The sequence below is a fragment of the Poecilia formosa genome, unplaced genomic scaffold (assembly GCF_000485575.1).
Source record: "Poecilia formosa unplaced genomic scaffold, Poecilia_formosa-5.1.2 Scaffold36, whole genome shotgun sequence".
In the NCBI taxonomy this organism is placed as follows: Eukaryota; Metazoa; Chordata; class Actinopteri; order Cyprinodontiformes; family Poeciliidae; genus Poecilia; species Poecilia formosa.
Window position 1 is genome coordinate 2,286,578 of NW_006799975.1, and position 26,674 is coordinate 2,313,251.

Below are 26,674 nucleotides of genomic sequence, written 5' to 3' on the forward strand. Positions count from 1 at the left end.
TTTCAGCACTGCAGCATTTACACTCCCATTACCTGATTCCTTTTAACAGTCTTGTTGCATGTAATAATTCTTTGACAGATGACAAGAGAGGAGCGATATAGAAACCACATGTTAATCAAACCCCGTTTCCAATAGGCTGCTGCTGTAATGCTCTAATGTGAACGTCCATAGAAACCAGTCAGTCACATTTACCTCAGTCGGGAGTTAAAGACATGAGCTTTAAATATAAACAAACTGTGAAGCCAATAATGAAAGACTGGCACTACATACTGTTACCACACTGCATCATTAGCCAGAAAAGCATCTTTTTCACATTTCATTGGTGGGTAATAAAACATCATCTTGTAGATCTTACACCGAGGCTTCTGTTTGTCTTGGAGAAGACGACAAATCAGTATTTCTTCGCCCCCTCCCCTCGCAGAATCTTTATCGGACTCTTCCTTCCCGGCCTAACTTTGTCCTTACTGTCTATCACTACATCTTCTCCACCTCCCACATCCAAGTGCCCCTGCTCCCTCCAGTCCCTACTGTAACCCAATACGTGGCCAATCAGCGAGAGACTTCGGCGTTGCGCTCGCTGCAGTCCTTGCAGCTGTGGGGGCCGCGCTCAAAAGTCGCGCAGCTGCAGCACCTTCCAGTGCCCTGCCTCTCCTGGGCCGGCACGCATAAACAGAGCGAACATCTGCACCGTAGGTGGAGCGACTGTGGGAGTCCAAGAAGAATGAGGGAGATAAGCCATGATGAAAAGCAGAAGGGAAAGGAGGAGGGAACGTAGCTTAACATTAAGGGGGGATCATTTTTGGGGGTAAAAATAGCCATGAAGGAGCTGAAAAAGTAAGAAAATTGGGTCTGTCTTTCATCTCTGGACAAAAAAAACAAAAAAAACAACAAAAAAAAACCCAGACTTTTTTTTTCTTTTTTTTTATAAAAAGGAATCTTAATAACAACACATAAATAAGAATCAACAAAACTTTGTTATTGAATTTCCCTTCCTAACTGTCAAAGCCCTTGAGAAACATTACATCGCTGCAACAATGTACCGTTTTATCCTAATCTACTTTATTACTGGGCTTTTAATGAATTCTTGTAATATATCGCAACAGATGCGGATAAATCATCTCTTGGTCTACAGCTGCTTTTTATAAATAAGAAACAACAATAGCATAAATCTAATAATAAGAATGGCATTTATTCATTTGAAAAAACAGGATTTAGATGCTGAGAAAGACAATTACAAAAATGGAAGGTTTCAAAATGAGCAACAGTTGCTATGACAGCATTCTGTTATGGCTTTAGGGGGAACAAATGAGCTTAAATGAATAAATCGGGTTCCATCCTTTATTCAAAGTAATTATCTGGACAGTGAGGCGGTGGGTAGGAAGACGGGGATGAGTGATGGGAGGAAAACAAGGATGTTCTAACCCCCACCGAGGCCCTGCAGGCTCAGTAGCCGCAACAGACCTGCCAAAATATAACCTCATCTGGGGTTGAAGGCACCTGGCTATTCACACCAGAGTGCGGAATGACTTCCACAGCTGTCCGAGCATGTATTACAAGTTTGGAGAGACAGCAGAGGTCTCGGTCATTCCGTAACACGAGTCCTGACAGGGGAATCGCGATGGCGCGCAGCCCAGATCTAAAACCGTTTGCTGCTCTTTCAGTGCAGGTGATGTTAGGCAGGGACCTGGGAGAGGGATGTGTGGATACTCTTCTCGTCTTACGTCTTACAACCCCAACCTCGCAGCAGACATCCCAATACAACTGAAGCAATAAAGATATACATGCAACACAGAGCTGCTTGATAAATCACGAGCCTCGCTTTGTTGCAGTTTTATGGTGAAATAAAAAAGAAAAGACGCAGGGGTTTGTATGAAAAGCAGAAACTGAGAAAGTGTTGAGTGTTTGTGTTGGTGACACGTGCGAGCCCCATGCTACCTGCAGGACGTCCCCTAGGTCAGCCGTGCTTATTTCAGGGTCCTCAGTGGTGTTGAAGGGGACGGGCGTGATTCTGACAAAGGTGAGGACGCGCGGCTCGGGGTACCGCCACAGCATTACCCCGGGGCTGTCTTCGGTCTCACTGTAGAACACGACCTCATGGGGTCCCGGCAGCTTCTGGGATCCTGGGAGACAATATGAAAAACAATAACTACAAACTGGATGTTCCGGTACAAACAGAAGGATAATCAGCTGCACAACAACAAAACAGAAAACATGAGTCATGATGCTGCAAGGAAACAAAATGAAGGTCTAAGAGATGCACCAGATCGATCAGCTCTGACTTTAATGCATGGAAAGAAAAAAAAAAGGTATTAATGGGCCACATGGAAAAAAATAAACTTTAGAAAAAGCATTTGTAAGCCAAATTACACAGGAACATCTCATTAGCAAGAGGCTCATACACATCACAAACACATACATCCAAACGTCCTGCGAATTTAACTAAGTCAGAATTTTGAGCAAACTTTTAAAATGTTACAAAAAGGAAACAAAATCACAAAAAGTGGAAAAAAATAACTCTTCTCCGGAAAAACCAAAAAACTCCTCAAGCGACCAAAAGCATTTTTACAAAACTGAGGAAGCTATTTTGAATTTTGCAGTTTCCATCAACGTATTGTAATGAGATACTTCAAAATCTGAATTAACAAAAAACACACTTTAATGGAAACACTCATAGAGCCATGAACAACTAATACATTTAGCTTAAACTCATGTCCACAGGAGCTTCAGGAGGTAGATATAACCATGACTTTCTACAGTAATCAGTGAAGACTGAGGCTGTCTTGTGAATTAATTGGATTGGTGTTTGGAATTTGGTCAAAATTATCACAACCTATTACTGAATATGAACTGGAGAGTCACTTCCAATCCAGACTGTCAGACTTTTAAAGGTCTAAATGCCGTCAGTCACAGGTAGTCCTCTGCTGATTACATATTTCAACATTACAGACAGTAAGGAACCTTGGTTACGAGGTTTGGAACATCCACAAAGAAGAATGAAGAGCTTGAAATGCATGAAGTAAAGAAAGCTTAACTAAATAAGCTCAGGCTATAAGAAAAGATACACAATGGACCTAAAATCTAAGTTTTACACAATTAAAACAGTAAACACAATTTGAAATATTTTATTTGGATTTCTGGTGGAATGTTTAAACAAATTGTTCGTATTTCCTTTCTTAGAGATCAGTCAAGACTCGTGTCTACTGCTGCACATAAGAAAAAAAGAAATCTGGAAACCCTGTATCTGCATTTTCTGAATGTTTATGTGTGTCAGAAGCTCTCCATAAACAACGTACCTTAGTAAACATTGTTGCCATTCTGTAAACATGTACTGATTAAACCGGGCCAAGCACCTGCAGCAGCTGGACAGCACAGGACCGAAGCTCCAGAGTGATGTTTGACTTACGTCTCAGCTGCTGTTTGGGACCCGTGTTTATTCAGGAAAAGAGAAGAAAGCAAACAGGGAACTGTTGCTATTGTCTGACCCACTCTGCCTGCGTCCAATTTTACTCTTTAAAGTGAGAACTTTTTTCACCGGGAACTTCAGACTAGTTAAAAAATGTGTATAAAGGAAAGAAAGAAAGAAAAAAAAACGTTTTGCTATTTTGTTTGCTCTATTCCTAAGGGTGAGTGAGTCACTGTCTCACCCACTTACCCTGTGAGTGAGTGAGACAGTGACTCTCCCTTCTCTCTCTGACCACCTTTCATTTACGTTTTGCTCATGTAACCCAGCCATGTCTGAGCTGGGCCCTGGGGGCACCCGTAGCCCGTCTCTGTACTTTGGGGCACTGACTTTTCTCACTGCTGACAACATGTTGCAGACAGACTGTCCTCTTGGTTCCAGTTCACCACTGTACGTTCTTCAGCCTCAGCCAGAATATTAAATGCATCAAAGAGCAGTGGAACAGTGCAACAAACAAAGACTCAACCACAGCTGACAGAGTGGAAGGCTGGGCTTCAGCCAGAGAGAAGTTTGATCCTCTGTGTATGTTGCTGTGAGTGTCTGTCTGTGTGTGTGAACACAAAGCACAAAGAAATGGAATAAACACAAAGTTACTTAGAGTGGAAACAGGCGGACATGCCTGATGAAACTTCTTTTAACAGAGAGCTTTGATCTAACTCGGTTTTAAGCTAATACGCATCTTAACGGACTTTTAACTTCCTAAGTTTTAAATTTTTAGTTGAAATAATAATTCGTTTTTTTTTTTTTGTTTAGAAAAGAAATGCACTGGACAGTCGATCATGACAGGAAACAAGCTGGTGTCTTAATGTTACGTTATCTCCTGAACAATGTGCTTAAAAAGGACAATGTAACTAACCTTTAAAAAAATATCCAAAATGGGAAAAAAGTATGAAACAACTGCAAACCCACCAAGACAAGTGATGTGGCAACCTATTCTTCAGGTAATTACACAAGCAGTTATGAGGCTCATGGTGACTCTGGAGGAGCTGAAGAGATAAATAGCTCAGGTGGGAGAATTTGTTAACATGACAACTTTGACTTGGTCACTCTGCTATCCCGTTGCACTCTTCTATCTACTGATTATTGGGGGCATATTTTTATTTTTTTTATTTTTTTGTCTGTTATTTTGTTTTGTGCATCAACCAATCACAGCCAAAACTGCCCTTATTGATTTATTTCAGAAAGAATCAAAAAGTGAAAGCCGCTGGGTCATACTCTATAGTGAAGACATTTGTCTGACAGGATTATGAGTTTGGTTTTTTTGTTGTTTAGTTTTTCTAGCAACATTTGGTCCAAACTCTTTACTAGGTGGTGGCAGTAATAATCTATGAAGTTTTTTTTTTTGCCAACCACCATTAAAAAAGTAGAAGGATCCCTTGAAGACACACCTAACAACGGGGTCAATCACACCTATCGACAGGGTCAACCATCCCTGCATTTATCATTTTGATTTAACATCCACTTGATAATGGGACTAGACATGGAAATTAGCTGCCTGGCTAAAATCTCATGTATTTACATGTAGATGTTTATTAATACGTTCTGTCCCAGTTTTAAAAATAAACTTGAACTTATACACTTTGTGTTGTTCTATGACGGTGGTTATAACATAAAAAATATGACAAGTTTCAAAGAGTATCAATGCTTTTGCAAAGTGTTTGACCAATATTGTTTAGTGCATGAGCATATACCTGAGTCCTGAATGTACTGAAAGTTTCCAGTGCGCAGGTCGTCTGAGCTGTGCTCTGTCCTGGGAGAGGGAGCGACGGGAGAGGGGGGAGGCTGGGTGTGACAGGCCTTTCCCTTAGACCAGCTATCGTTAGAATCCTCTTTTTGAAGATGGAGGTAGTTACGAAGATGCTCTTCAACCAGCATCAGGCAGTTCAAATGTTCCTGACCCCAAAAGACCTGTTGGGAAAGAACAAGAGAGAGTTGGGTCAGCTGTGAAAAGAATGCCAACTTATAAGATCAGATAGCAAAGAAGGAAAAGGAGTTCTTCTGAAAATAATAATAATAAAAAAAAGTTGCAAAATAACCCTGACCAATATTTCATTTCATAAAGCATGGATCAGGAATAGCAATTCCTTTGCCAAAGCAAGGAGTCAAACAGTCAGGGTTGGCCTCCACATTGCCCTTTCACAACCTCACTGAGATTACACAACAGCGCCTGATTTTCTCCTCACTCACCCATGGCATTCCCCTTCCTATGCGCCATCAAAGTGAGTGTGCCTGAGATTTGAACCGAGGGTTTGGAATATTTGAGTCAAAGATTTCACACACAGAGCTGCCTGCGTGCTTGCCCACCACTTACTAACTTGCGAGAGTGGGTTGTAACTAAACTCTAAAAACAGGAAAATTTGGGGATTTTTTTCCCCCCAGGTTTTTGGAGACGGAGCCCTAAAACAGGGGGGGAAAAAATCGGAAGGAATTCCGGTGGTTTCGATGCAGCAATTGATCAAAACACCACAAACTGTAATATTTGGAGAGGGAAATGTATGATTACATATTAAGTGTTGACTTGGAAGTGATTTCCCTGTTAATGGATATGCAATAAAAGCATTAAGGAAACCTGAACATGAGTAAGGGTGTTCCCCCTGTAGAAGTAATGTGGAATATTATTTAGAGAAAAATGTGAACTGTTAGTCACATAGAAAAGGGACTTTTCAGTTTGCATTATGTAACTTCTCACAAGTAAAAAAGAAGAAAAAAAAAGGCGGACGATCACCTCAGACTATAAATAGATTTACAATATTCCACTACTTAACCAGAAGATATGACTCAAAGCTAAAGAAGTCCCCATTTCAGCCCTGAGAAGACAGAATCGTCTGCAAAAATGAAATATAACTGCAGATTTTAAGTGTTGTCAGATTGCAAAATTGATATAAAATGTATCTTTCGGAACGAAGACAGTTCCAGCTACAATATCCTCACAGAAACATGGAGTGACTCTCACTCATTCTCACTTTCTACCAGGTGCAGAGGCACGTATCTAACCCTAACCCCAATGAGCTGAAGCTGAGCGGGGAAATAAATCTCATGATTTAGAGAGATGAACTGATGTCATAGGCGCACAAACCTGCAGCAGACCTCCCTTCAGGTCCAGAAGCAGCTTAGGGGGGCCGGGCTCTGGTCCAGGGCTGCCGCTGTGCCGGCACCATCGAGCTTCCAGGGAGCTGCTGCAGGAAAACGGCCCCAGGAACACGTGGCCCCGGTCCCGCAGTCCCGTTTTCACCAGCGCATCTTTCACCGTCAACAGCACCGACGCAGACTCAACTGGGTCTAAAAATGCAACACAAAGATTTAACGAAATCTGCTCATTTTTGGCAACGCACGCACAAAAACAAACAAAGTCAGTTAGTAAATGTGCAAAGTTATACGAGGAATTATCTTTGTTTTTACAGCTTACAGCGCTGGCTCAGTGCTAGAAAAGTAGCGCAATTACGATCACCAGGCTGGGTAATTTGCTTCATATATTCAATGTGGCACCACTGGATGAGAAATGTCACTTTCCTGAATAAAGCGCTGGCCTTGGAAACAGCATAAAGACGCTGATCCAGTAAACAACAACACATCCACTCAATCAGGACAAATCAGAAGGCCACAGAAAGTGAGTTTAAAGGTTTTTCTGTCATTTTTATTAATGCATTAACATGGTTGAAGTTTGTTCTCCAGACAATATAATTCAGCTGACTGACAAAGATGTTAGAGTTCAATAAAATGTCCTAAACAGAGAAGCCTTTGTCAAGAATATGTTGATTCCAGAGAAACTCAACTCTCTGATAACACTCTTCGGCGTGGAAATATTTTCTGGGGGAGGAAGATTCAGTATTCACTATTTTCATCATCAGTGAGGTTTTTTTTAAATGACATGAAAGCTCAAAAGATTAAGGAGCTTCTTGAAAGAAACCTATTTTCTATGGAGATATGTCAGCTACTGAATACAGGAAGTGAGACTTGGTAAAAAAAAACAAAACAAAAAAAAGGAAAAAAAAAGAAACCTGAAGCTGTATGTATTACCACTAAGTTACTCTGTTTTATTCTTTCAAAAATTAGAGATGGTCATTCTTTGGAAGTCTCATGGCTAATATAAGAGTCTATTTACTTATCAGAGAATGGACACAGAGTGCTCATTATAGTAATACTAACTACTGATTAGCTTAGCATAATCTGATTAGCTAATGATCATGCTAATCAACACCACCTGAAATCATAGTAAAATCTTGCGTGGAGAGACATATAGCACCAACTGCTGTCTCAACACCTGCTTCTGTATAGTCACAACAAATAAATAAATATTTAACAAATATATCTGTAAAAAAAAATCAGTTATATGCTTTTTTTCTTTCCAGATATTAAAATGAATACAGCCATTTATTTTGAAGGATTTTGTACATTCCATTTTGAGATGTGCAGAAATGACATGCTGTTCTTTTTAAGTTGGATTTAATTTGTTCAGATACCTTGGCAACACAGCTCTGTAACATTTTTGAAAAATCCTTTTTTTATTTTCCCATAAATATTGAGCTGATTTTCAAGTCCAGAATGTTGAAAAGTAGTACTTTATTGTATTTTGAAGTTCATATAGAAAAATCTGATCTATCCAACACTAGAGTCTGCATATCAGAACTCCCAGGAATCGGAGATTGTAGATTGGCCACAAATTGGCCATCGAGTAGAAAAACATCTGTAAAACCCGAATGAGCTGACCTCTGGAGAAAGGTTGCTTCTTACACTGATATATACATGACATGGATAAACCTCACTGCTTTCAGTAACGAGTGGCTTCGCTGGGCTTGGGGTTCACTTGGGGTAAGAGGAGGATAAATAGGGCTTGAGAGAGAATGGAAGGGAATATGGAGGAGCTGGGGAAGGAGGTGATAAATGACAAGATCAACAGATACAGACGAAGATGATGGGAAAGAGTGTGAGAGTCAAAACTAAAGGGTTCGAGAAAGCAGTGATGGATGACATGATGAAATGACACACAGGAATACTCTGATCTTTCCAGGCTTGGTGGATTGACTCAGAACATCTTATTAAACATGAGAGTGCACTAACACAACAGGAGTGATGCAGTCAAAGAGGGCCTTGCTTGTATAAAACAATCTGGGGGAAATATTACACTGGGATGACTCATCTCTCTCAGGAAAAACACTGTTGATACAAGCTGGCGGTTTACCTGTTAATAACTCCTGGTGATACAGCACAGGCAGAGTTGTTGGATTACTTATTGGACTTTGGACATTGGGCTTATTTTCATGGGCAGGATTTATTAGACAGCCCAAGGGAACTCCCAAATGGGCCCGTTTAATCGAGACTCTCTAACAAATGTATATACGAGCAAGTTTAGGTTAAGTGAAGGCGTACATCGGCACACAAACACAGAAAACTACATCCAAATGGCTGCGTACTGTACATGCAGATGTAAAAACAAACGGACTTCACACCCAGGTGAACAAGTGGAAACACATATTCACATGCGTACATTCTCCCTCGCACAGGGAATGAGCAGCAAAACAGCTTCTCCTGTCTCACTGTGCGTCATTTACAGCTCAGTTGACCGCAGCATCCTGGTGCGAAAGCCAGCAGCAGCAGCAGCCAGCATGCTCCATAATCAACGAAGCTGGGAGTGGTTTTAATGGGGGGAATCCCTTTCTTACTGGCTTTATTCTCCCGTCCAAGTCAAATAACAGTCCGAGGCAAGTTTCTCCATCCTCCCTGTATCTGTTTTTCCTCTCTATGATCAAGCTGCCACCCTAGTTTTGCCCTCAAAGATGTGACAGCCAAAGGACATTACTGCTAGAGTTTGAAGGTGTTGAGTGAATGTAAAGATATACAACAAAAACCGACTGACAAATCGCTGAACTATTAGAGAGAAGGTGCCATCTTTGGTTTTGTTACTGTATATATTATTTTCTCAATTTAACTAGCAGGGTTTGGCAGTATGAAGCATATGTACAGGTTGCAAGTTCATCTGACATGAGCCACCGTGTACATAGGTTAACTCACACTAATAGAAATCTAAGGCTGTTTTCACTCCTGACAGTCCCGTAGACTCGATTCGACTGGGCATCAAAATTGCAACATGTGTTACATTTTCAGTTGGTGTAATTTATTTTCACACTGCACTGTGTCAAACTCACCAAACTCTTTGAACAACCTGTTTATCTCCATGCCTGTGGTGGCGCTACACCAAGAACCACAATACGAAAAACTGAAGACACTGAGTGTAACTTCCTCTTTCACAAAATGCCAACAAAAATTGATTGGTGTTAGATTTTAGAGGTTGTAGAATCTCTCTTTTATTGTCGATAAAAGGACCACAAGCTATTTCTCCCACTAGCTCTGCACTCACGCCTATGTTTTGGTCATAGTTACCCAGAATGCCCTACTCTACAGTTTGCCTCTGGCTTTTTGTGTGGTATCCAATCCACTTGGCATTCGCATGTGCATTCTGAGCTCACTATAACAGACTGAACCAAGACTGAACGAAGAACAAAAGAGTTTTTGGTGCACATTCACACCTCCCCAAACCAACTGGACCTTCTATAGAAATGAACCAGAGTTAGATTAAAGTGGACTAAACAGAGTCGGTGTGAATGCATATCAAGACTCCCCAGTTGACCTTCACTTTAATATGAATGTTTTGGTCTTTAAGATGAAGTTGGTGTATCCCGTAAAATCTAAACATGGCTACGCCTTGCAATGAAATGTTTTGAAAAAACCCCAAAAAACTTTACAAACTACAGCTAACACACTGCATAGACAAAAGAAAAATCAAAGGTAAGAAATAAATTTGAGGGGAAAATCATGTTGCTAAAGAGAGGAAGAAAAATGAAGTCCAACAATATTTTAAAGCATCTTCCCCTCTGAGACATTAGGGTAGGAAGTACAAGCGGGTTGTAATCAGAAGCTGGTTGAATACCTTATAGGCAAGAAGCAGGGATTAAGTTACTTCCTCATTTTTAGTTTTCCATTTCACCTTACTACATAGTTCATAGATCCATCTTCTTCTTTGGCAGGACTTATTCCATCCACTGCATGTACTCAGACTGAGTAGACTTCCCTGTCTGGCTGCAGTCAAGGCCTGTCTCCTATATAAAATATGTGTTGCATTACGAAGACATCTGATATTGTGAAACTCAGTAGGATTTTCCGCTACTTCTTTGGGAAACCTATGCATATATTTTAAATTCATAAAAACTACACCTGCGCGACTAATGCAATAACTTGTCGGTAATCAAGTGTACATGCACATATCCCCTGCAAGCTGATGTCGTGAATAAAACAGAGGAGAAACCTTCTGGGTGGTGGGAAAAAGGGTGGATGGAAATCATCCTAAAGTGAAATCCATCTATGGCAAACACCCGGGTAAGATGAGATAGGATCGGAGACTGATTTACCGTGTCGGTTTCTCCCTGGCAGCCGTTATCTGACCACTGGCTGGCTGATTTACGCCCCACCGTGTACTGGTATCAATTAGTAGAAACCTAAAGGAGTCATTACATAACTAGCAGAGGCCCCTCAAGACCTTCTGGGATGCTAAGAGTAATGGCAGTAATATACTGTCATTCACCACAGAAATACGCTATTCACTCACCACAAGACCACTATAGGACACTAGAGGAAACTGGTTTTGTTGAAGAGGACACTGTCAGCCAAAATGGCACAGCGCAGGAAGCCGTGTGTCATCCAGCCAATTACAAATACAGAGCTGATGATTGGTGATGAGCAACATATGGGTTTCATGACATAAGCCACGCATGAGATAGATAACAGATATGAGTTTTTAAGTCTGAATCTAAGACCAGAATGTTAGAATTTCATTCTGCACAAGATAAACTACATTCTAGGGTTTATCTATTTGTTCCCCTTTGTTTATCACAAATGATAAAACAATGATAGCTGGATACAAGACGTATCCACAGTTCAAGCATGATGACACTGAGTAAATATCAAAAAAGCCTTTTTTTTATCTCTGGCATTTTCTATGGTTGTTTTTTTATACTGCACCTAACAAGAAATATGTCTGTTCAGTTCAGATCTGACTGTGTAATACAGAACAAGGTGTAAACAAGAGTTTCCTAGAGAATGAAAGATGAAAGGCAAAGAGATAATTAATTGATGTTTTTATGTAGACATGCTTATTTGATTTAATAGCTAGGCTGCATGTTTGATCACCTGTCAGTGTTTGTTTAGAATGGCGTCATTAGTCGGTTATCTGTTTAGTTAAAATAAAGAATAAAACTTATGGCTAAACTGGACTGTAGTTAAGTAGTTATAGCTTTTGTATTAGTACAAATTCAACAATTTATTCTTATGAAAAAAATGGGAGTCCTAAATGTTAGGCTGGATATAAGTAAAGCAAGTCATTATTACTAAATTAAATAATCTTGGCGAAAATAAATAGTCAGATTTAATATCCAATAAAGGCTTGGAACAACATTATGGTCATAAGTGTTATAAAACACCGTCATACAGAGCACTGTCACATCCTCATTTGTAAGTAGCTTTGGATAAAAGCCTCTGCCAAATGCATAAACATAAAGCTCTGTGAACCTAATCTAAACTCACGTCTCCAGCTGCAACACACACTTCATTGTTCAACTGCTTAATCAACAAATTAGCCAATCAAATGGCAGCAACTCAACACATCTGAGCATATAGGTGTAGTTAGGACTGCATGGTGAAATTCAAACCAAGCATCAGACCAATGCTCCAATAAGAGAGAAAATATACAGTGAGCTTTATTGTGTGGATCAAACTGGCTTATTGATGTGCAATGGTGCATTGAGAACAAGTAGTCGCCCTCTGATGATTTATCTTCCCCAGATGATTAGAACCAATACATCAACTAAAGGCCGAGAGAATGTTCCTTTCAGCAAAGCAATCATATGATCATAATTTCAAAAAGTGGTTTGGGAAAAAAAATAAAAAATAAAAAATTTAAACAAAAAAAAAAGGACAACGTACATATTAAGTGTCTTTTGTGTCGATTCACAAAAACAAGATTTAAAACGACCAACAGGGGATCCACAGAAGCAAAGAACTAAGGAAAAAGTTTTGCACATGTGCGTTTCCCCAATACCATGCACCAACAGCAGTGTGTGTGTATGTGTGTGTTTTAAAGGAAGTCAGGGGCACGGTAAGAAAGAGAGCTGAGAGATTAGGGAGGGTCCCGTTTCATGGACATTTGTTCTCCCTCTTTTGCCCACCCTCCTCCTCTCTTCTGTTGAACTATAAATGCCCCCCTACCTTAGGGAGCAGTGAGCCACGGATGGAGCTAGGAATGCAGGGCTTCCACTTGCTTTTCATTAACACAGGATCTGGTAACACACCTCACTGTCAACCTAATCCCCGCTCTCTCCATCTTGTCCCCTGGCTGAAGGGCTGCTAGCCCAGGTACGGAGCCCCAGATGTTTCACGGGAGGCGAGGGGGTGGGGGGTGTGCTGATGAAGCCAGGTTGGAATGGGGTGATTGGAACGACAGAAATGGAGAGACTCTGTGTACTGATCACATTGAACAGTATTCTGTTACAATGTCCATCCTGCATTACTGCAAATCTCATGTTGTCGTTCATCCAGCCCTCTCTCTTTTCTGCCCTCCAGCTTTTTCTTATCCTGAGTTATGTCCCTCAGTAGCCCATCTATTCTATTTTCAGTCAACCTTTCTCGTCATCCAATTCGTTCATTAAGCCTTTTATTTTCACCAACTACTTATAAAACACCCTTTGAATTATTGTTGCATCACTTCCTTTTCTTTGTCTTTTTTTTTGTTTGGTTTTAAACAAAAACATGACCCTGATACCTGTTCAATATCTGGCCCATTAGTCTTAGTTTGCCATTAAAGACCAGCAGAGAAACATCAGCAGAAGCAGTAGTGGTATTCCACTCTTCTGTCCAACATCTCATGTACAGCCTCTCTCAGGGGGGTACTTCCAGCTGACTTATTACGCCAGCTCAAAGGCTCAACCTTAGTGAACAGAATCCTGACCTTTATCTCTGGAAAGAAAAACCCAGGTATCCTTTTTTCTTTTCTTTTCTTTTTTTTTTTAGGAATGGAGTAGAATGAGTGGTGAGTGATGGAGTTGGTGCAGTTGAGGCTAAAAGTCAGCAGATACATCTATTGTCACCAGAGATCAGGCTGTGTAATTGGAGACAGTTTGTCTTCTTCGATGCCAGTAAATCTGGAGCCATTATTTGTTGAAGCCCTCAGGGGAACTAAGCTATATATTTATCAGATATCTACAGTGTCTTAGAAATTAATTTGTACTACGGCTGGGACTTTAACTCACTTGTTTCAATTAGTTAATTACATAGATTTTAATGCAACTACTCTAGTTTTTTCTTCTCTTTTTTCCATTGCAAGCCAGAACCTTTGTATTAATAGGTTTCAAAGTAGTTCCATGAATAATCAGGAATTTTTGAAACACTAGAAAGTTGAATGAATATAGCAGCACTTTGCACAAATTGGATAGTTGATTGACTTAAAAACAGACTTAAAGAAAATGTCTTTGTTAATGAGCTCTTATATCTATTTATTCAATAATTTAGCTGCAAAAAGGATTTTTGATTTCAGAGTGTTGATTATTTTGTTGATACGTGTTAATCTATTAGTTACAGGCCCTGCAATTAACTCAGTTCAACCACTAATTGTAATGTTTTTTGTAATGAAACCCTAATTTACAGTACAAAAGAGCTTTCTCCATGATTTGGGTGTTCTCTACCAAACCTCCACACACAACAGATTTATACTGATATTACAGCTAAACTATATTTACCAATTAGGTGACTTCTGAAGGCACTCCGTTGTAATGTATCTAATTACGGGCTATCAGAGTAAATGGGGTTGGTATGGAAATGAATGTCAAACATTTTTAGATTTTTACTTGTAAAAAATGTTTTTTAAAGAATAGTTTCCCTTCTGCTTGGTTTATTATGCACACTTCAAATAAAAAAGTTTTGAGCTTGTAAAGTGACAAAATGTGAAAGGGAATAGAAACTATTTGCATTTCTGGTCTGTGGCTACTACAACGGATACACTGACACTGCCGACAACCCGTTTCATTTTAGATACAAAGATGGAAAACACAAAACGATATGAGGCCAGTCACCCCTCAATCTTGATGTGGTTCAATCTACATAGCTCAAGGTGAATAGAGTGCTCTAAGAAAAGATAATTGTTTAGTCTGAACCCTAGTTTGTAAGGGACTTTATGTGGCTTCTGGGTAAGTTAGACATACTATCCAGAAGCCCAGTCTGTGATAGAATGTCCTTTAGGTATAATGTTGGATCACAAGAAAGTCACTTAATCTTTCTTTTTAGCTGCAACAATAACCAGGATGTTAAATGAGAGCCAGGGGAATGATGCTGGAGATGGTAATAAACATGGTTACTGGGTAATGTGGAAAATCTTTAGCAGAAGTGACTCCTTTTATATTCCAGTGATGGAAACAAACAATATTCATAAAAATATAGTTCATTCTGTCTCCACTCTCCACAAATCAAAGCACTTTGAAAAGTACTACTGGCGCAAAAGAGAGCAAAAGCCGTAAACCGATTAAATTTATATCAGAGGAGATGATTTCATGCCGCTTTCATGTCAGCAGAGTAGTGTCTATAATGCTTTTCACTGCTCGGAATAAAAACAATTCAAACTCAACTGTATTTTCTTTTCTCTTTTTTTTTACCATCACCATTTTAAAAACAGATGACAGCTGAGAGGCTGGTGGAAATCAGAGCGGCGCAGCAGCACCGGCTATTGTGTCACTGTGCAGTTATGCAGATTTGAGTAAACAAACTGCAAATTGTTTGAGGTTTTAATTAACATTTTTGACAATCATTTTATCTGGAGTAACCCTATATTAACAACATCTGTAAAACAGATGCAGGCTCTTAAAAGGGCCCTGCTCCAGCTCTGTCCTTGAACCCCGAGGAAAAAAAAAAACAGAGATGTTTTGCTCAGCAGCACTGAGGTATAAAGCATCTTCTTACAAAAATGATGAGGCAGACTGTTTCTTGTTATCTACTACATGTAGCATGTCGGCTCGGTATTTCTCCTTTTATGCTTCTATTTCTACGTACTGTTCAATTTGAAAGACATGCCAAGAAATGAGAAATCCCTGGTGATTTGCTGCAGCAAGCTGCCTCACACCCAGCGGCGACTGAGAAACTGGATGCTTTTTCATTTACGTTAGCATTAAGTTCTGATTGTCATAATGGAAACACGGTGATGCCTTCTGGATAGCAGAGCTGATGAAGCCAGAGGTTCATCCCAACACAAAACAAACATCTTCCTCTCACACACGCCGACATTAATGCACGGAAAGCTCTCTCTGAGATCCTAACACACCCCACACCAATGTAATCAAATCCACACAGTCCCACAACAACCTGAGATCCAACACTAACACAAATATCTCACGTTACAGTTTACAGACAAACCTTGTTTTTGGCTGAGGATGGCTTTGCAAAGAACATGTTTAAAAAAAAACAACAAAAAAAAAACATGAATATTCCAGAAAATACTGAAAGTATTACTGGAGATTGTTTCCTGATCTTTTTCAGCGTGAGTCAAGGACAGAACGTCGAATCTTCCCAGCAGGATTACACATCAAACATTCTTTAGAAAACAAAAATAACAAGAGGAAAATTTGAACTCATGCTACTCAGCTGATTAACAAAGATTCACAAGAGACAACTCTCAACTAAATGCAGACAGACGTATTAGAAACTAATGGCTTGTTGCTTGAGAGGCTGTTTACAGCTGTGTGCTATCAAACCCTGTGTGAGGGAAGATGCTTTAAGGGCCTGGAAGGAGTCCTGTTGGCTCAGAACCTTAATCTGCTTACTAGATGAGTGACACAACACTAAAATGGTACATGCATAGGCTTAGTTTAATGCATTACCGAGCGCACTACTCAGAAATGATTGACTCTGATGTATGAGGTGAGGTTGTTTTCCAGTGCTCCCCGTTTCAAGAATATTACTGAAGCAGTTTATTCAGACAGAATAAAACAGATTACACCAAAGTGGTTAGATCAGGGGTGTCCAAACTTATTGCACCGCTGGTCAAGATCACCAAGCTGAAAACACTCAAAGAGCCAGAGTGTTTTCCCCAATTAAAAATGCAAAAATAATTTTACAGTAGATCTTTCATTTAATTTTAAACTTGCAATAGTTCCAGGGAACAAAGTAGAAAAGAACAATTTCTTATAGATCCTGAAAACAGTCCTTCATAAAACAAAGGTGTACAGGTTGCTTTCTTTTTTTGTTGGTTTGGAAAATGTTTTCAGTCTAATCTGAACAACAAAACAAGAACTTTCCTTCGATATATTTGATGCGTTTAGGCAAATTTCAGGACTGGCTGGTTTGTTGACTAATTACATATGTCACATTCAAGCATCTAGTTACCCAAGTTGTTATAAAAATGCTATATACATCAAATATGACTTAAAAGAAATTTGACTTCGCAATTTTAACGCCTTGAAATTGGGCCTCTGTCTTCTTAAGAAACACTTGTTCTCTTGCCTTCAGGAAGTCATCACAACATGGCTGCTCTATTAACCCTTAATATTTTTTACCAGTGTTTCACTGAGAAGTAGCTCCTACAATGAACTCAGCAGATGCACAGTTCCACCAGGTGTTTGCTAGTTTCTGCTGGCTAGTTTGAAGGAGCTGAGTGAGGAAGTGCAGGGGGGGGCTACTCTGTGAAGCAGAAGCTTAGAAATTGCAGCTAGAGGAGGAGCTTCATCCCTGAAGGCGGGGCTAGGTCCACCCAGGTGTTTTGCCTTGAAGGACTCCCACGGCTTAATGGCTGCTGTGGGAGACTAAAGGATTTCTCAAACGTGCACAAACAACACTTTGGACAGCACTGAGTTACGCAGTTCCAAAGAAAAAACCAGGAGTTACTTTAGGCTTGTTGCTTTGACTGAAAAAGAGATAAAACATGTTTTTTACTTACCGTCTATCCGAGGCCCCGACTTCATCGTGAGACACGATGTCATAGCCGACACAGATACTGTAATGCTAGGCTTCATTGGACAGGCCTCTGTCTCCATGACTACGACTATTTGTGCTGTGTGCAGTGAGATTTTGTGGAAGGTCAGAGCCATGGCCGGGCTAGCTCTACCCAGGGATGATGCTTCATGGTGCGGGTCTAATCGGGGGGGAAAGGCTCGCTGTGCTGACTTTTTTGGAGATGAGTGAGGAGTGGAGAAGGCAGACGGTGTTTTGCTGGAGCTTTCCCATGTGTAGTTTGGGAGGACCTTCTGCAGGTAGGCTTTGGCCTGCTCCATTTTAATCAGAGTGGGACTGATTTTCAGGGGACGACACAGCTCCACGTTTAGCTCCGCTGAAAAGAAACAGAAAAAACAAAGCAGGCTTAGAGAAAAGGAAATCCTGTAAAAACAAAATTAAATTGAAACAGCATTGCAAATAAACTTTTTTTTTTCAAGGACAGCTTCTGATCAGGCCATTTTCAGAGAAGCCTATTTGTTCTCATCCTGATTTGTGTTCATGATGTGCTGCTAACCCTATTCCACCAGGAAGCACAGAGAGCAAAGCTTTTGGGAAGGTAATAAAAAGATGTTCTCTCAGTAATAAACAAATCTCTTTGTGCCGTCTTTTAATTTGGGGAAAAAAAGGGATTTTTTTTTTACCACATCTAACCATCTCCTGAAATAGACCATGAGACTATTGAAGTTTCAAATGACTTGCAAACAATCCAATGATAAGCCATTTGACTTTTTTTTTTTTTAGTGTAAAAGCAGTTCCCTTTAAAGTTTGTAAAAGTAGGAGCAGAAATAGCATAAATCCACTGTTGGCGGGGGGCCTTGCTGTTTACAACCCTCTTTTCAAATTTGGAAAACCCACAATAAACTGGTCACAATCCATCTGGGGGTTTTAAGACAAGGAAGGCTTCATGAGTGTCTCTCTGAACAGATCTAAAGCTATCTAACCCATGGGAAGTCTTGTAAAACAAACTTTGAGCTCTTCTCTTCTCCGATCACAAAGTCCGCATGCAACGAGTTGGCATGCTGAGCTGAGGCCAGCACGTACACACACAGAGTTCCTGGCTGCCTCACTGCAACATACTAACATGGCAGAGCCGAACGGCAGGAGAAAATATCTTCTTTGTGCCTTCTACGTAAATCAGACGCTGCCCTATCCTTCACTTCACCCTCAAACACACTTGACTGAGGCGCAGGAATTAACCCGATGCCGCTTTACACCGCTTCCATTAGCGCGTTTTTCCACTTGGTTATGATGATGGGAGAGGGGAAGTGGACGAAAGCAAGTGCAGCTGTTTTTGTTGGTCTCGTCAAAGGAACCGGCGTTTAAATAGTTTTAAGGGGTTTAAACCTTCTGTCCGACTCCAACTCAGGGAAGGTGCACACTGGAGCACAGCCAAAAGTGCCGTACACACACACACACACACACACGCACGCATGCACTTTACTTACGCACATGAAAAGAGAAGAAAAACTGAAATCTGTCTAATTTATTTCAGTGGAAGTGGCGGAAGGATGGCTGCCAAAAGCGAGTGAATTCATATTTGGTGGAATCTGCAGTGCAAAGTCCTGTACATGACCAGTTTTACTAGAAATAATATAGAAATGGTTTTGTTTTTTGTAAAGTGCCTTGAGATGACATTTGTTGTGAAGTGGCTCCATTTATATAAATTGAACCAAAACATTTCCAGCGGTGAAATTAACTCGTTATGTGCAGCTTTTTAGGTTCCTCTGCTCTCCTTCCTCTCCTCCTCTGTCCTGCTTTTATGTCTTTTTTCATATTCTGGTTCTTTTCTATTCCACAGTTTTTTTTAATCTCTTACTTTTCCTTGAGCAGCCACCTAATCAACCCCCTCTAACCACATAAATATGTCTCTGATCACCCAGTCAGGGCCAGAGCAGCCTTGACTCACGATACATTCAGGCCTGCTTCTGATTATTGGTTGCCCTCCTTCCCCAAGTTCATTTCTGCCCCACCTTAAAAAGAAAAACAAAAAACACCCAATTGCCCCAACCAAAGGCAGCTTAAGGGTGATGGTAAGTGATTTATAGCCTGTTTGACCCATCTGAAATTCACCTGTCAGAGCAGAGCGACTGCACCATTCTATATATTTTTTAAATACATTTTGATTAACTTTATACTTAATCTTGTTTTATTACAAATTATTGAAGACTTGTTCATTAGGAAAGCCAAGAGAATGACTTCATCCACATATGACAATTAGGTGACTGGACACCGATACCATTCTATTGAACTACCATAACAGAGCAAACCTGAAAGTTGTTTGTCTGGTTTCTCGGTTCTCGCTTTTTTTTTCTCTTTATCTGCAGGTATAGAAACAGACTCGGGCATTTTCTTGTATTCTTTTTAAATTTCTCTTCTATTCTCATCTCTCCTCTTCCCCTTTCAACTATTTTCCCCACCTCTTTTCCTTTCCTTTTTCTCTTTTACCATCTCTCTGTCATTTGCATTAGAAAAAAAGAGTTGTTTTTTTTATCAAAGGGATCAATGTAGTGAAAGCTGTAATACCCCTCTGATGAAAGTATCCATTGTCTTTACATAGTAAGTTGAGAAGGAAGCTGTTGATGAAGATAAGCAATATCAGAAATTATTTCCACACCATATTAAACAGACACACACTATGTCTCTTTTTCAGTACTACCATCCCTTTTGACAAGTTTTTGAAACACACACAAACATTATATCTCCCCATGTGATGTCACTGTCCAGTAAAAACAGAAACAAACCAAAAGAAAGTTACTGGAGCATTAAAGGTAAAGTTGCCAAATTAAAATTCATAGAAGATGATTCAAGTTGGAATGATGTTTATATTCTGTAAACTGAAAGAACCCACATATATATCTCTGCACATCTTTACTTTTGCCACCACTAAGAGGTAAGAACTTTAGTAGCAGTAAGAAGTGCCTTACACTGATTTCCATTATAACATAAACCAATATTTCAGGCTAGAGACTATGAACAGAGAAACACAGACCGAAGGTAGAAAGATGTGTTGGTGTTCACATATCTTTAAAGACAACCCTTTAATTTGAACAGGCTGCAGGGAATCATACACTGGCCCTTCTCAGTTGTCAGCATCTATTACTGCTGAAGAAAGTAGAACTTCAGGGTCTGACAGAAACATAAACACACAAGCATAAGCCTCTGCAAAAAAGCTTGTGTGCGTGTGTGTGTTTGGGGAGGTTGAATATATGACTGTAAACCAGGTCCCTGTGTCTTTTTGGCAGGGTCATCTCCAAAAGTCCCCACTGTGAGTCTGGAGTCGGGTTATCTGTGTGTTCTTTTACGCTCACTCCTTTGACAGCAGAAAACCTGAGTCTGAAACAAGTCGCAATGTGTCCAATAACACTGGGGCCCATATGTGGAGGGCATAGGTGCATGTCTGTGTTTGGCAATGGGGAATAATATTTGGAGAGGTATGTGCTGAATCCCACAGTTAAAAGAAAGCGTCGTAGCCCATAAGGCCAATGACACACAACTCAGATGCCATCTGACTCACATTAAAGAAGTTCTGGATGGTATGGAGGGGCAAATGCTTGCACATACAGTAACTGACAGGACTATCATGAACTACTTGATGGGAAGCAGAGACACACCAGAGTGATGGCTCCAATTTGTTCTAGCTAATCTATCAGCTGCTCCATCTTCATAGAGAGATGGCTGATCTTTGGCCTCCTAGGGGGGAGTGGTTACCTCCAGGTAACCTCCATGTTACCTCCAGGACTCACACACTAGCTGTGTGTCCAAATGTGGGCACACAGCTAGTCCATATTGTTCATATTCTGCTAATGTCATATAAACACTCCTTAGCAATTGTGGTGTTCCCATTGACTAAGAAACACAATTAAAATCACAGGTGGATACGTTTATTCACTGGATGAGTTATGAAAAAACATGCTCTGCCATCAGCCTCCAACAACTTCTTGTTATTGTCTTCTTCGTGGTCTGCGCCAGCGTGCAACGTCTGGTCGATCATGTGACCCGTGGGATGTGAAAAAAGTGATTCCATTAGAGTTTTACAAAATAATCCAATTTTGATAAGACCAAAAAACACCTCATCCTTGCGACAAAACTTGTAAAAAAAAAAACTGTTTTTTTATTGGCATGTTTCCAATTAAGCCAATTTATTTTCAAAATGTCAAATTGCTAAACTATTTGGTCAATGGAAAAGCAGATGCTGACCTGTCCAAAGGCCCGAGGTGAGGAAGATGACAAAAACAAAATACATAGCACATCTATGCTGATCAATCATTAAACTCCTGCTTCTGGTGGAAAAGAAAATACTCAGAAAGCATTTTACCTCAATCTACCTCAATCAACATTATGCACATGTTTGGTGGTAAATTCTGTAACTGCCCGTCTTGCGTGTATTTGTACTAGCTGTGTTTATGGGTGTGTTTTTGTGTGCCTGTGTGTGTTTGATGAGCGGCTGCTGAGTGACGGTCGGAGCTAAAACACCATCCAGTTTACAGTACACATGTTACAAGTGTTTCCCACTCAGCATCCTTGGAATGGGCGCTTTGATTGGTCCTTCAGAATAAATGCTGCTGAAATTGAGAGCATATTGCTGTAAACACACACTAAGACGTGGCCTCATGGCGGTCTGCTCTCTGTTTGCGCCTGGTTGGAATAAATCAAATGTGAAGCATTGTCGAATTAAAGTAGTGCTGCCAAACATGATAAATACACATCACATAACACACACGGACATTTGTAAAGGAAGAGGACAGATGAAGGAAAAGCTGACGGCACGTTTTCCTCCTAAAAACGTCCTTCACATCTTTTCCGTTTATTCTCTCAATTTGTTGCCTAAATCTTTAAATTAGCTTCTTCCAACAACCAATCCCCTGAAGCCCTTTACCACTGATCCCTGATTCGTGGCGCTTAGCTTTCTTCTGCCTGAAAGTCGGGAATCAATGGCTTCTTTAAAGAGCAACAACAAAGAGTTAATGGTTTCCACAGCTTTATCTAGTCCTTCCTTTGTTCCATCATCCTTGAAGAGGGTAAGAATCTCCTCCAGAGAGTCATCTGACTAAACAACATACTGTTGAGAATGTGTATGTGGATGTGTGCTTGCATGACTAAGTGGCTGAGGGGATGAAGGAGAACCAGTAGCATATGTGGTCAATTTTAGGTATTTCCAGCAGAGCTTGACCTGCGGCAACCTCACAGAGAGCCTGGATCCTGTCTGAAGCTTTTGGGACCATCTTGTTAGTCTGTGTGTGTGCTCGCTGAATAAATATGACTGATTATCTTCTAAACGATACCACTAAGACAGGTCAAACACCTGGAAGATTTTTTTCACGTGTTTTATTTTACGCATTATCCAGAAAATGAGCAAGGAATCTTACACATGAAGATTTCATCTGGTGTTCTAAACTATCACTTCTGTATTTGCTGATACATGCAGTGCGTTTGCAGAAGTATTTCAACCCCTTTGCTCACACCACAAAATTGTGCACAACTGTGGAAGAGGAAAGACACAGATCCACAGTTACACTTTAGCACATTTACAAATCTGAAAAGTGTGGTGTGCATTTCTATGCGACACCAATGAGTCAATGTTTTGCAGAACTATCTAGCGCACTTTCACTCCACATCTAGACTTTTAAATTCTCTACATGGACTTTTATCTGAATCTAGGCCTGGCCTTTGACTGGTCCATTTTAACATAAATGTGCTTCGATTTAAGTCATTTAATGATAGGTTGTAAGCTATGGATTAATATTCGCCTCAATCCCAAATCTTCTGCAGCCTCAATTCTGAGCAGTGTCGCTGCCCCACTGATGACAAGTACATGAAAAGTACAATTTTGCTTCTTCTTAGGTATATGCTCTCCTTTCACAACTTCACAGCTGTTTTACAGTGACTGTTTCTGTTTTAGGAAGGCTGACTGAAAAGGCCTGTGGGAGATGCTCTGTACCTAACCCAGGATTAAACTTCTCTACAACCTGTCTGCTCTGTTCCCTTGTCTTCATGATGTTTATTCATTATTGTTCTCTAAAAATCTGAGGCCTTCACACAGCAGTCATGTTCAACAAATTAGAATATGCATTACAATGAATCAGATTTGTCCGATTAAAAGAATTTTTAGAAAATTTACAACCTTTAAGCAAGTGTTAGACATACATTCCATTAAGGCTACATTTCTATATTACAATGTTTTTTTTATTGGTCTGATGTAATCTTCAAATTTTAAATGTCATATTTTTAATTACATGTAAGCAGAAAATGATCATAATTGACAGAAATGAAGGCTTTCAAACATCCATCCGTGTATAATTAATCTATATAGTTTGTTTCACTTTCTGATAAAGTGAAACACTTGTGAAAGTGAAATGGATTGCCAATAAAATTCTGAGTTACTGAACGGGTCTGTGTATTGAGATTTAATTACATACAGGTGGATTTACTAGCTAAGTGACTTCAGCTGGGATTTTTCCAAAACTGTATCAGCTTCTCCTGGTGTGTGATGTACAAAAATCTTCCTAAGACTCTCTAAACTAAAGAACTTGCAGAAAGTCTGATGTACTTTATTCTTTAAGGCAAAGTTGGACTTGTAGTTTGGCTGCTCATGTCATCTGGCGCACTGACATTTGGACCATACTGTATGTTCGCTTGGCCCTGTTGAGAGATGCATGTTGTGTGATTTCAGGTGGACAGAAACAGCTTAAGAATCTGACTTGACAAAAGGAGAGGAGACATGCAGAAGAGCTATTAAACAAATGCTGTATTAAAACCATCATCTGTAACACCTGGAGTTCACCCTGTAAATACGCTCACTATCTGTCAATGACTGTATGAATGTGGAAGAAGGACAGTCTATATGTCAAGCGTTGTCTGTAGTTACCGTGACAGTGTGTGAGTATTTGCAACATCTGGCCTGGGCTCAGCAAGCTGAAGGATGACCTGCGCCTACGCACTCTCTCCAAGAAACCCTCGCAGGGATGAAAAGGGCGCGCTCACCGAGACCCCAAAAGCCCACTCACACGTTTATTCACTGCAGTTGTATTTGGGCAGGATGTCAAACACACCCTAAGGTCAATGGGCTTTGCTAAAATCTGCTCATATGGATATCATATCAGCCTAAAAATAGCAAGTCGAAGTATATGGAAGACGTATTTGACACATGCAAACATCCACATTTGTTGCACAGGAACTAGTAGTCTGTGGTTCAAAGTGAAAAGCACATCCCGGATTTCCTGTGACCAAAAATGCTCAGTGTTATTTAGACAACTTGATATACACAAACTTCCAGACAGTCATGCTTCTCGACAAGAGTCATTCTAATCCCTGTTGGGTTGGCCTTTGGTTCTGGAACTTGGTGTATCAATCTTTGATCCCATTTAAATCGGAATTGAAAGGTTCTGTGGGCAAGTCGATGCTTTTGGCTCTTTCAAATGTGGGTTTGTAGGGTACATGGCCTTCAAATAATCAGTGTTATTTATTTTAACTGCCTGTAGTGTTGATGATGGGATGTACCAGAGTATGGTTTATGTGCATCTGCTGCACAGCTTCTCAGCTTTTTTCTTAAAATAGGATGAAGTGTGAAGTTGGTGCAGCATATTGGCAGGAATGTACAGAAGGCAAGAATGTGTGAGACCCTCACCTGGTCCGTTGAGGAAATCTTTGATCTGGAAGCAGAGCAGAGGAGGAGGGACACCTGTTTTACTGTCAACCTCTGCAGCCACTGTCTGCAGCCAGCACACGTTGTAGTCCAGGGTCTCTGGGAGAGTTTTTCCTGGATCTGGACAACAAGAGACAGACCAAAAAATTACTTTTGGATATGGAAAAAAATGTCTTTTTTGAGGCCGAGGTCATGTTCAGCTTGATTAGAACTTGCAAGGAAGAGGCAGGTCAGATACTGAAAGAGGCAATCTTTTTTTTCCAATCATTATATCTAAATCATTCAAGGTAAAATTTACAACATTCTCAAACATGCGTGCTTTTTCTGAGTTGAGACAAATTCAATGTTACCTACTAGATCCTTAAATAACAGAAAGACCTGAACTTATCTTAACTAAATTGCTTTGATTTGAGCTTCCAGCCTGTCTGACAGAGAACATGCTGGATTTGGAAATGCTCCCAATCTTTTGGAAATGTCAAATGGTTGCATTTCCATTCACTGTATAGTCGTGCAAATTGGAATTAAGAAAATAAGTTCTATGTATGTATGTATTTTGAAGAAATACATTTTTTGATAACTTTTTTGTGTTTGGAGGAGGAATTATTTTTGGGCTCATCAAAATTAGAGTATTTCGCAAAACTGCAATGGAAACACTTTTTTTCGCATCCCATGATCAACAACCGGATGTTACTACTGATGGAAAACATGAATAAGACGACAGGAAGTGGTAGGAGGATGACGGCGCGACATGTTTTTAAATGACTTATCGAGGAAGCCAACGTGCAATTTTCTTTTCTTTTTTTTTGACATTAGCAAAATATCTACAAAGTTTTGCACACATTTGTAATGGAATCACAGCTTGTTAGAGATTTACTTTCTCTAGGGAATACACAAAGACACTATAATTAATGCTAACTGCACAAATCCCCAATACAAGGTGCTGCAACCGGTTTAAGATGTAATTTCTGCAAATTCTTTGTTCTGAAATATGTTCTAACATTAAATAATTATCATGTTTTCCAATATAACAGCTCTTTGAAAAAATCTGAATATGTAGGTCAAAGCTTTGCAAAGCAAAGTTCTAATTGGTGCATTTTGACATGATTGTGAGAAAACTCTCTCACCTTGGCACTTGTAGTCAGAAGGTACTCCTCTCAACGCCACATCAAAAACAGACAGCTCCATCTTTTGCTTTCGATGGTGGCAGCTCAGCAGAACAGAAGGCTGCATAAGCTGTAGGTACAAAAGGGGTTCCAACACCTGATCCCCTGTGCCTCGTCTCCCTGGCTGCCTCACTATGGTAATGCCCAGGGCTTGGCGGGCCGAGGAACGGGTTGGAGTGGGAAGACTGTCGAGTGAGAGCAAGCTTCCTTTTATGAATGGTGAAGGTGGCTGAGAGGTGTTGCTGTTCAGGATGTCATCTGCAGTCAGCCCAGCCAGCGAACCCTGGGCAGCTGGGGTCTGATCAGGGATTGGGGAGACTGAGACCGGTGGGGAGTCCGATATGATCTCAGGGTGATTAAGGATGCTCTTTCCCACCTAAACATCACAGA

The 26,674-nt window shown here is 40.3% G+C and overlaps 1 protein-coding gene across 4 annotated transcripts in view; it reads right to left on the reverse strand.

Moving 5' to 3' along the window:
• vps13b (vacuolar protein sorting 13 homolog B) overlaps positions 1-26,674 on the reverse strand; it is a 333,331-nt gene that overhangs the window by 70,518 nt on the left and 236,139 nt on the right. For all 4 annotated transcript variants that reach the window (XM_016670633.1, XM_007550475.2, XM_016670636.1 and 1 more), the window contains exons 36-41: positions 26,246-26,660; positions 25,104-25,241; positions 17,424-17,813; positions 6,537-6,739; positions 5,152-5,368; positions 1,936-2,120 (exon numbers count right to left, since the gene is read on the reverse strand). In XM_016670633.1, coding sequence (XP_016526119.1) covers positions 1,936-2,120; positions 5,152-5,368; positions 6,537-6,739; positions 17,424-17,813; positions 25,104-25,241; positions 26,246-26,660 — 1,548 coding nt within the window. The remainder of the gene's footprint in view (positions 1-1,935; positions 2,121-5,151; positions 5,369-6,536; positions 6,740-17,423; positions 17,814-25,103; positions 25,242-26,245; positions 26,661-26,674) is intronic.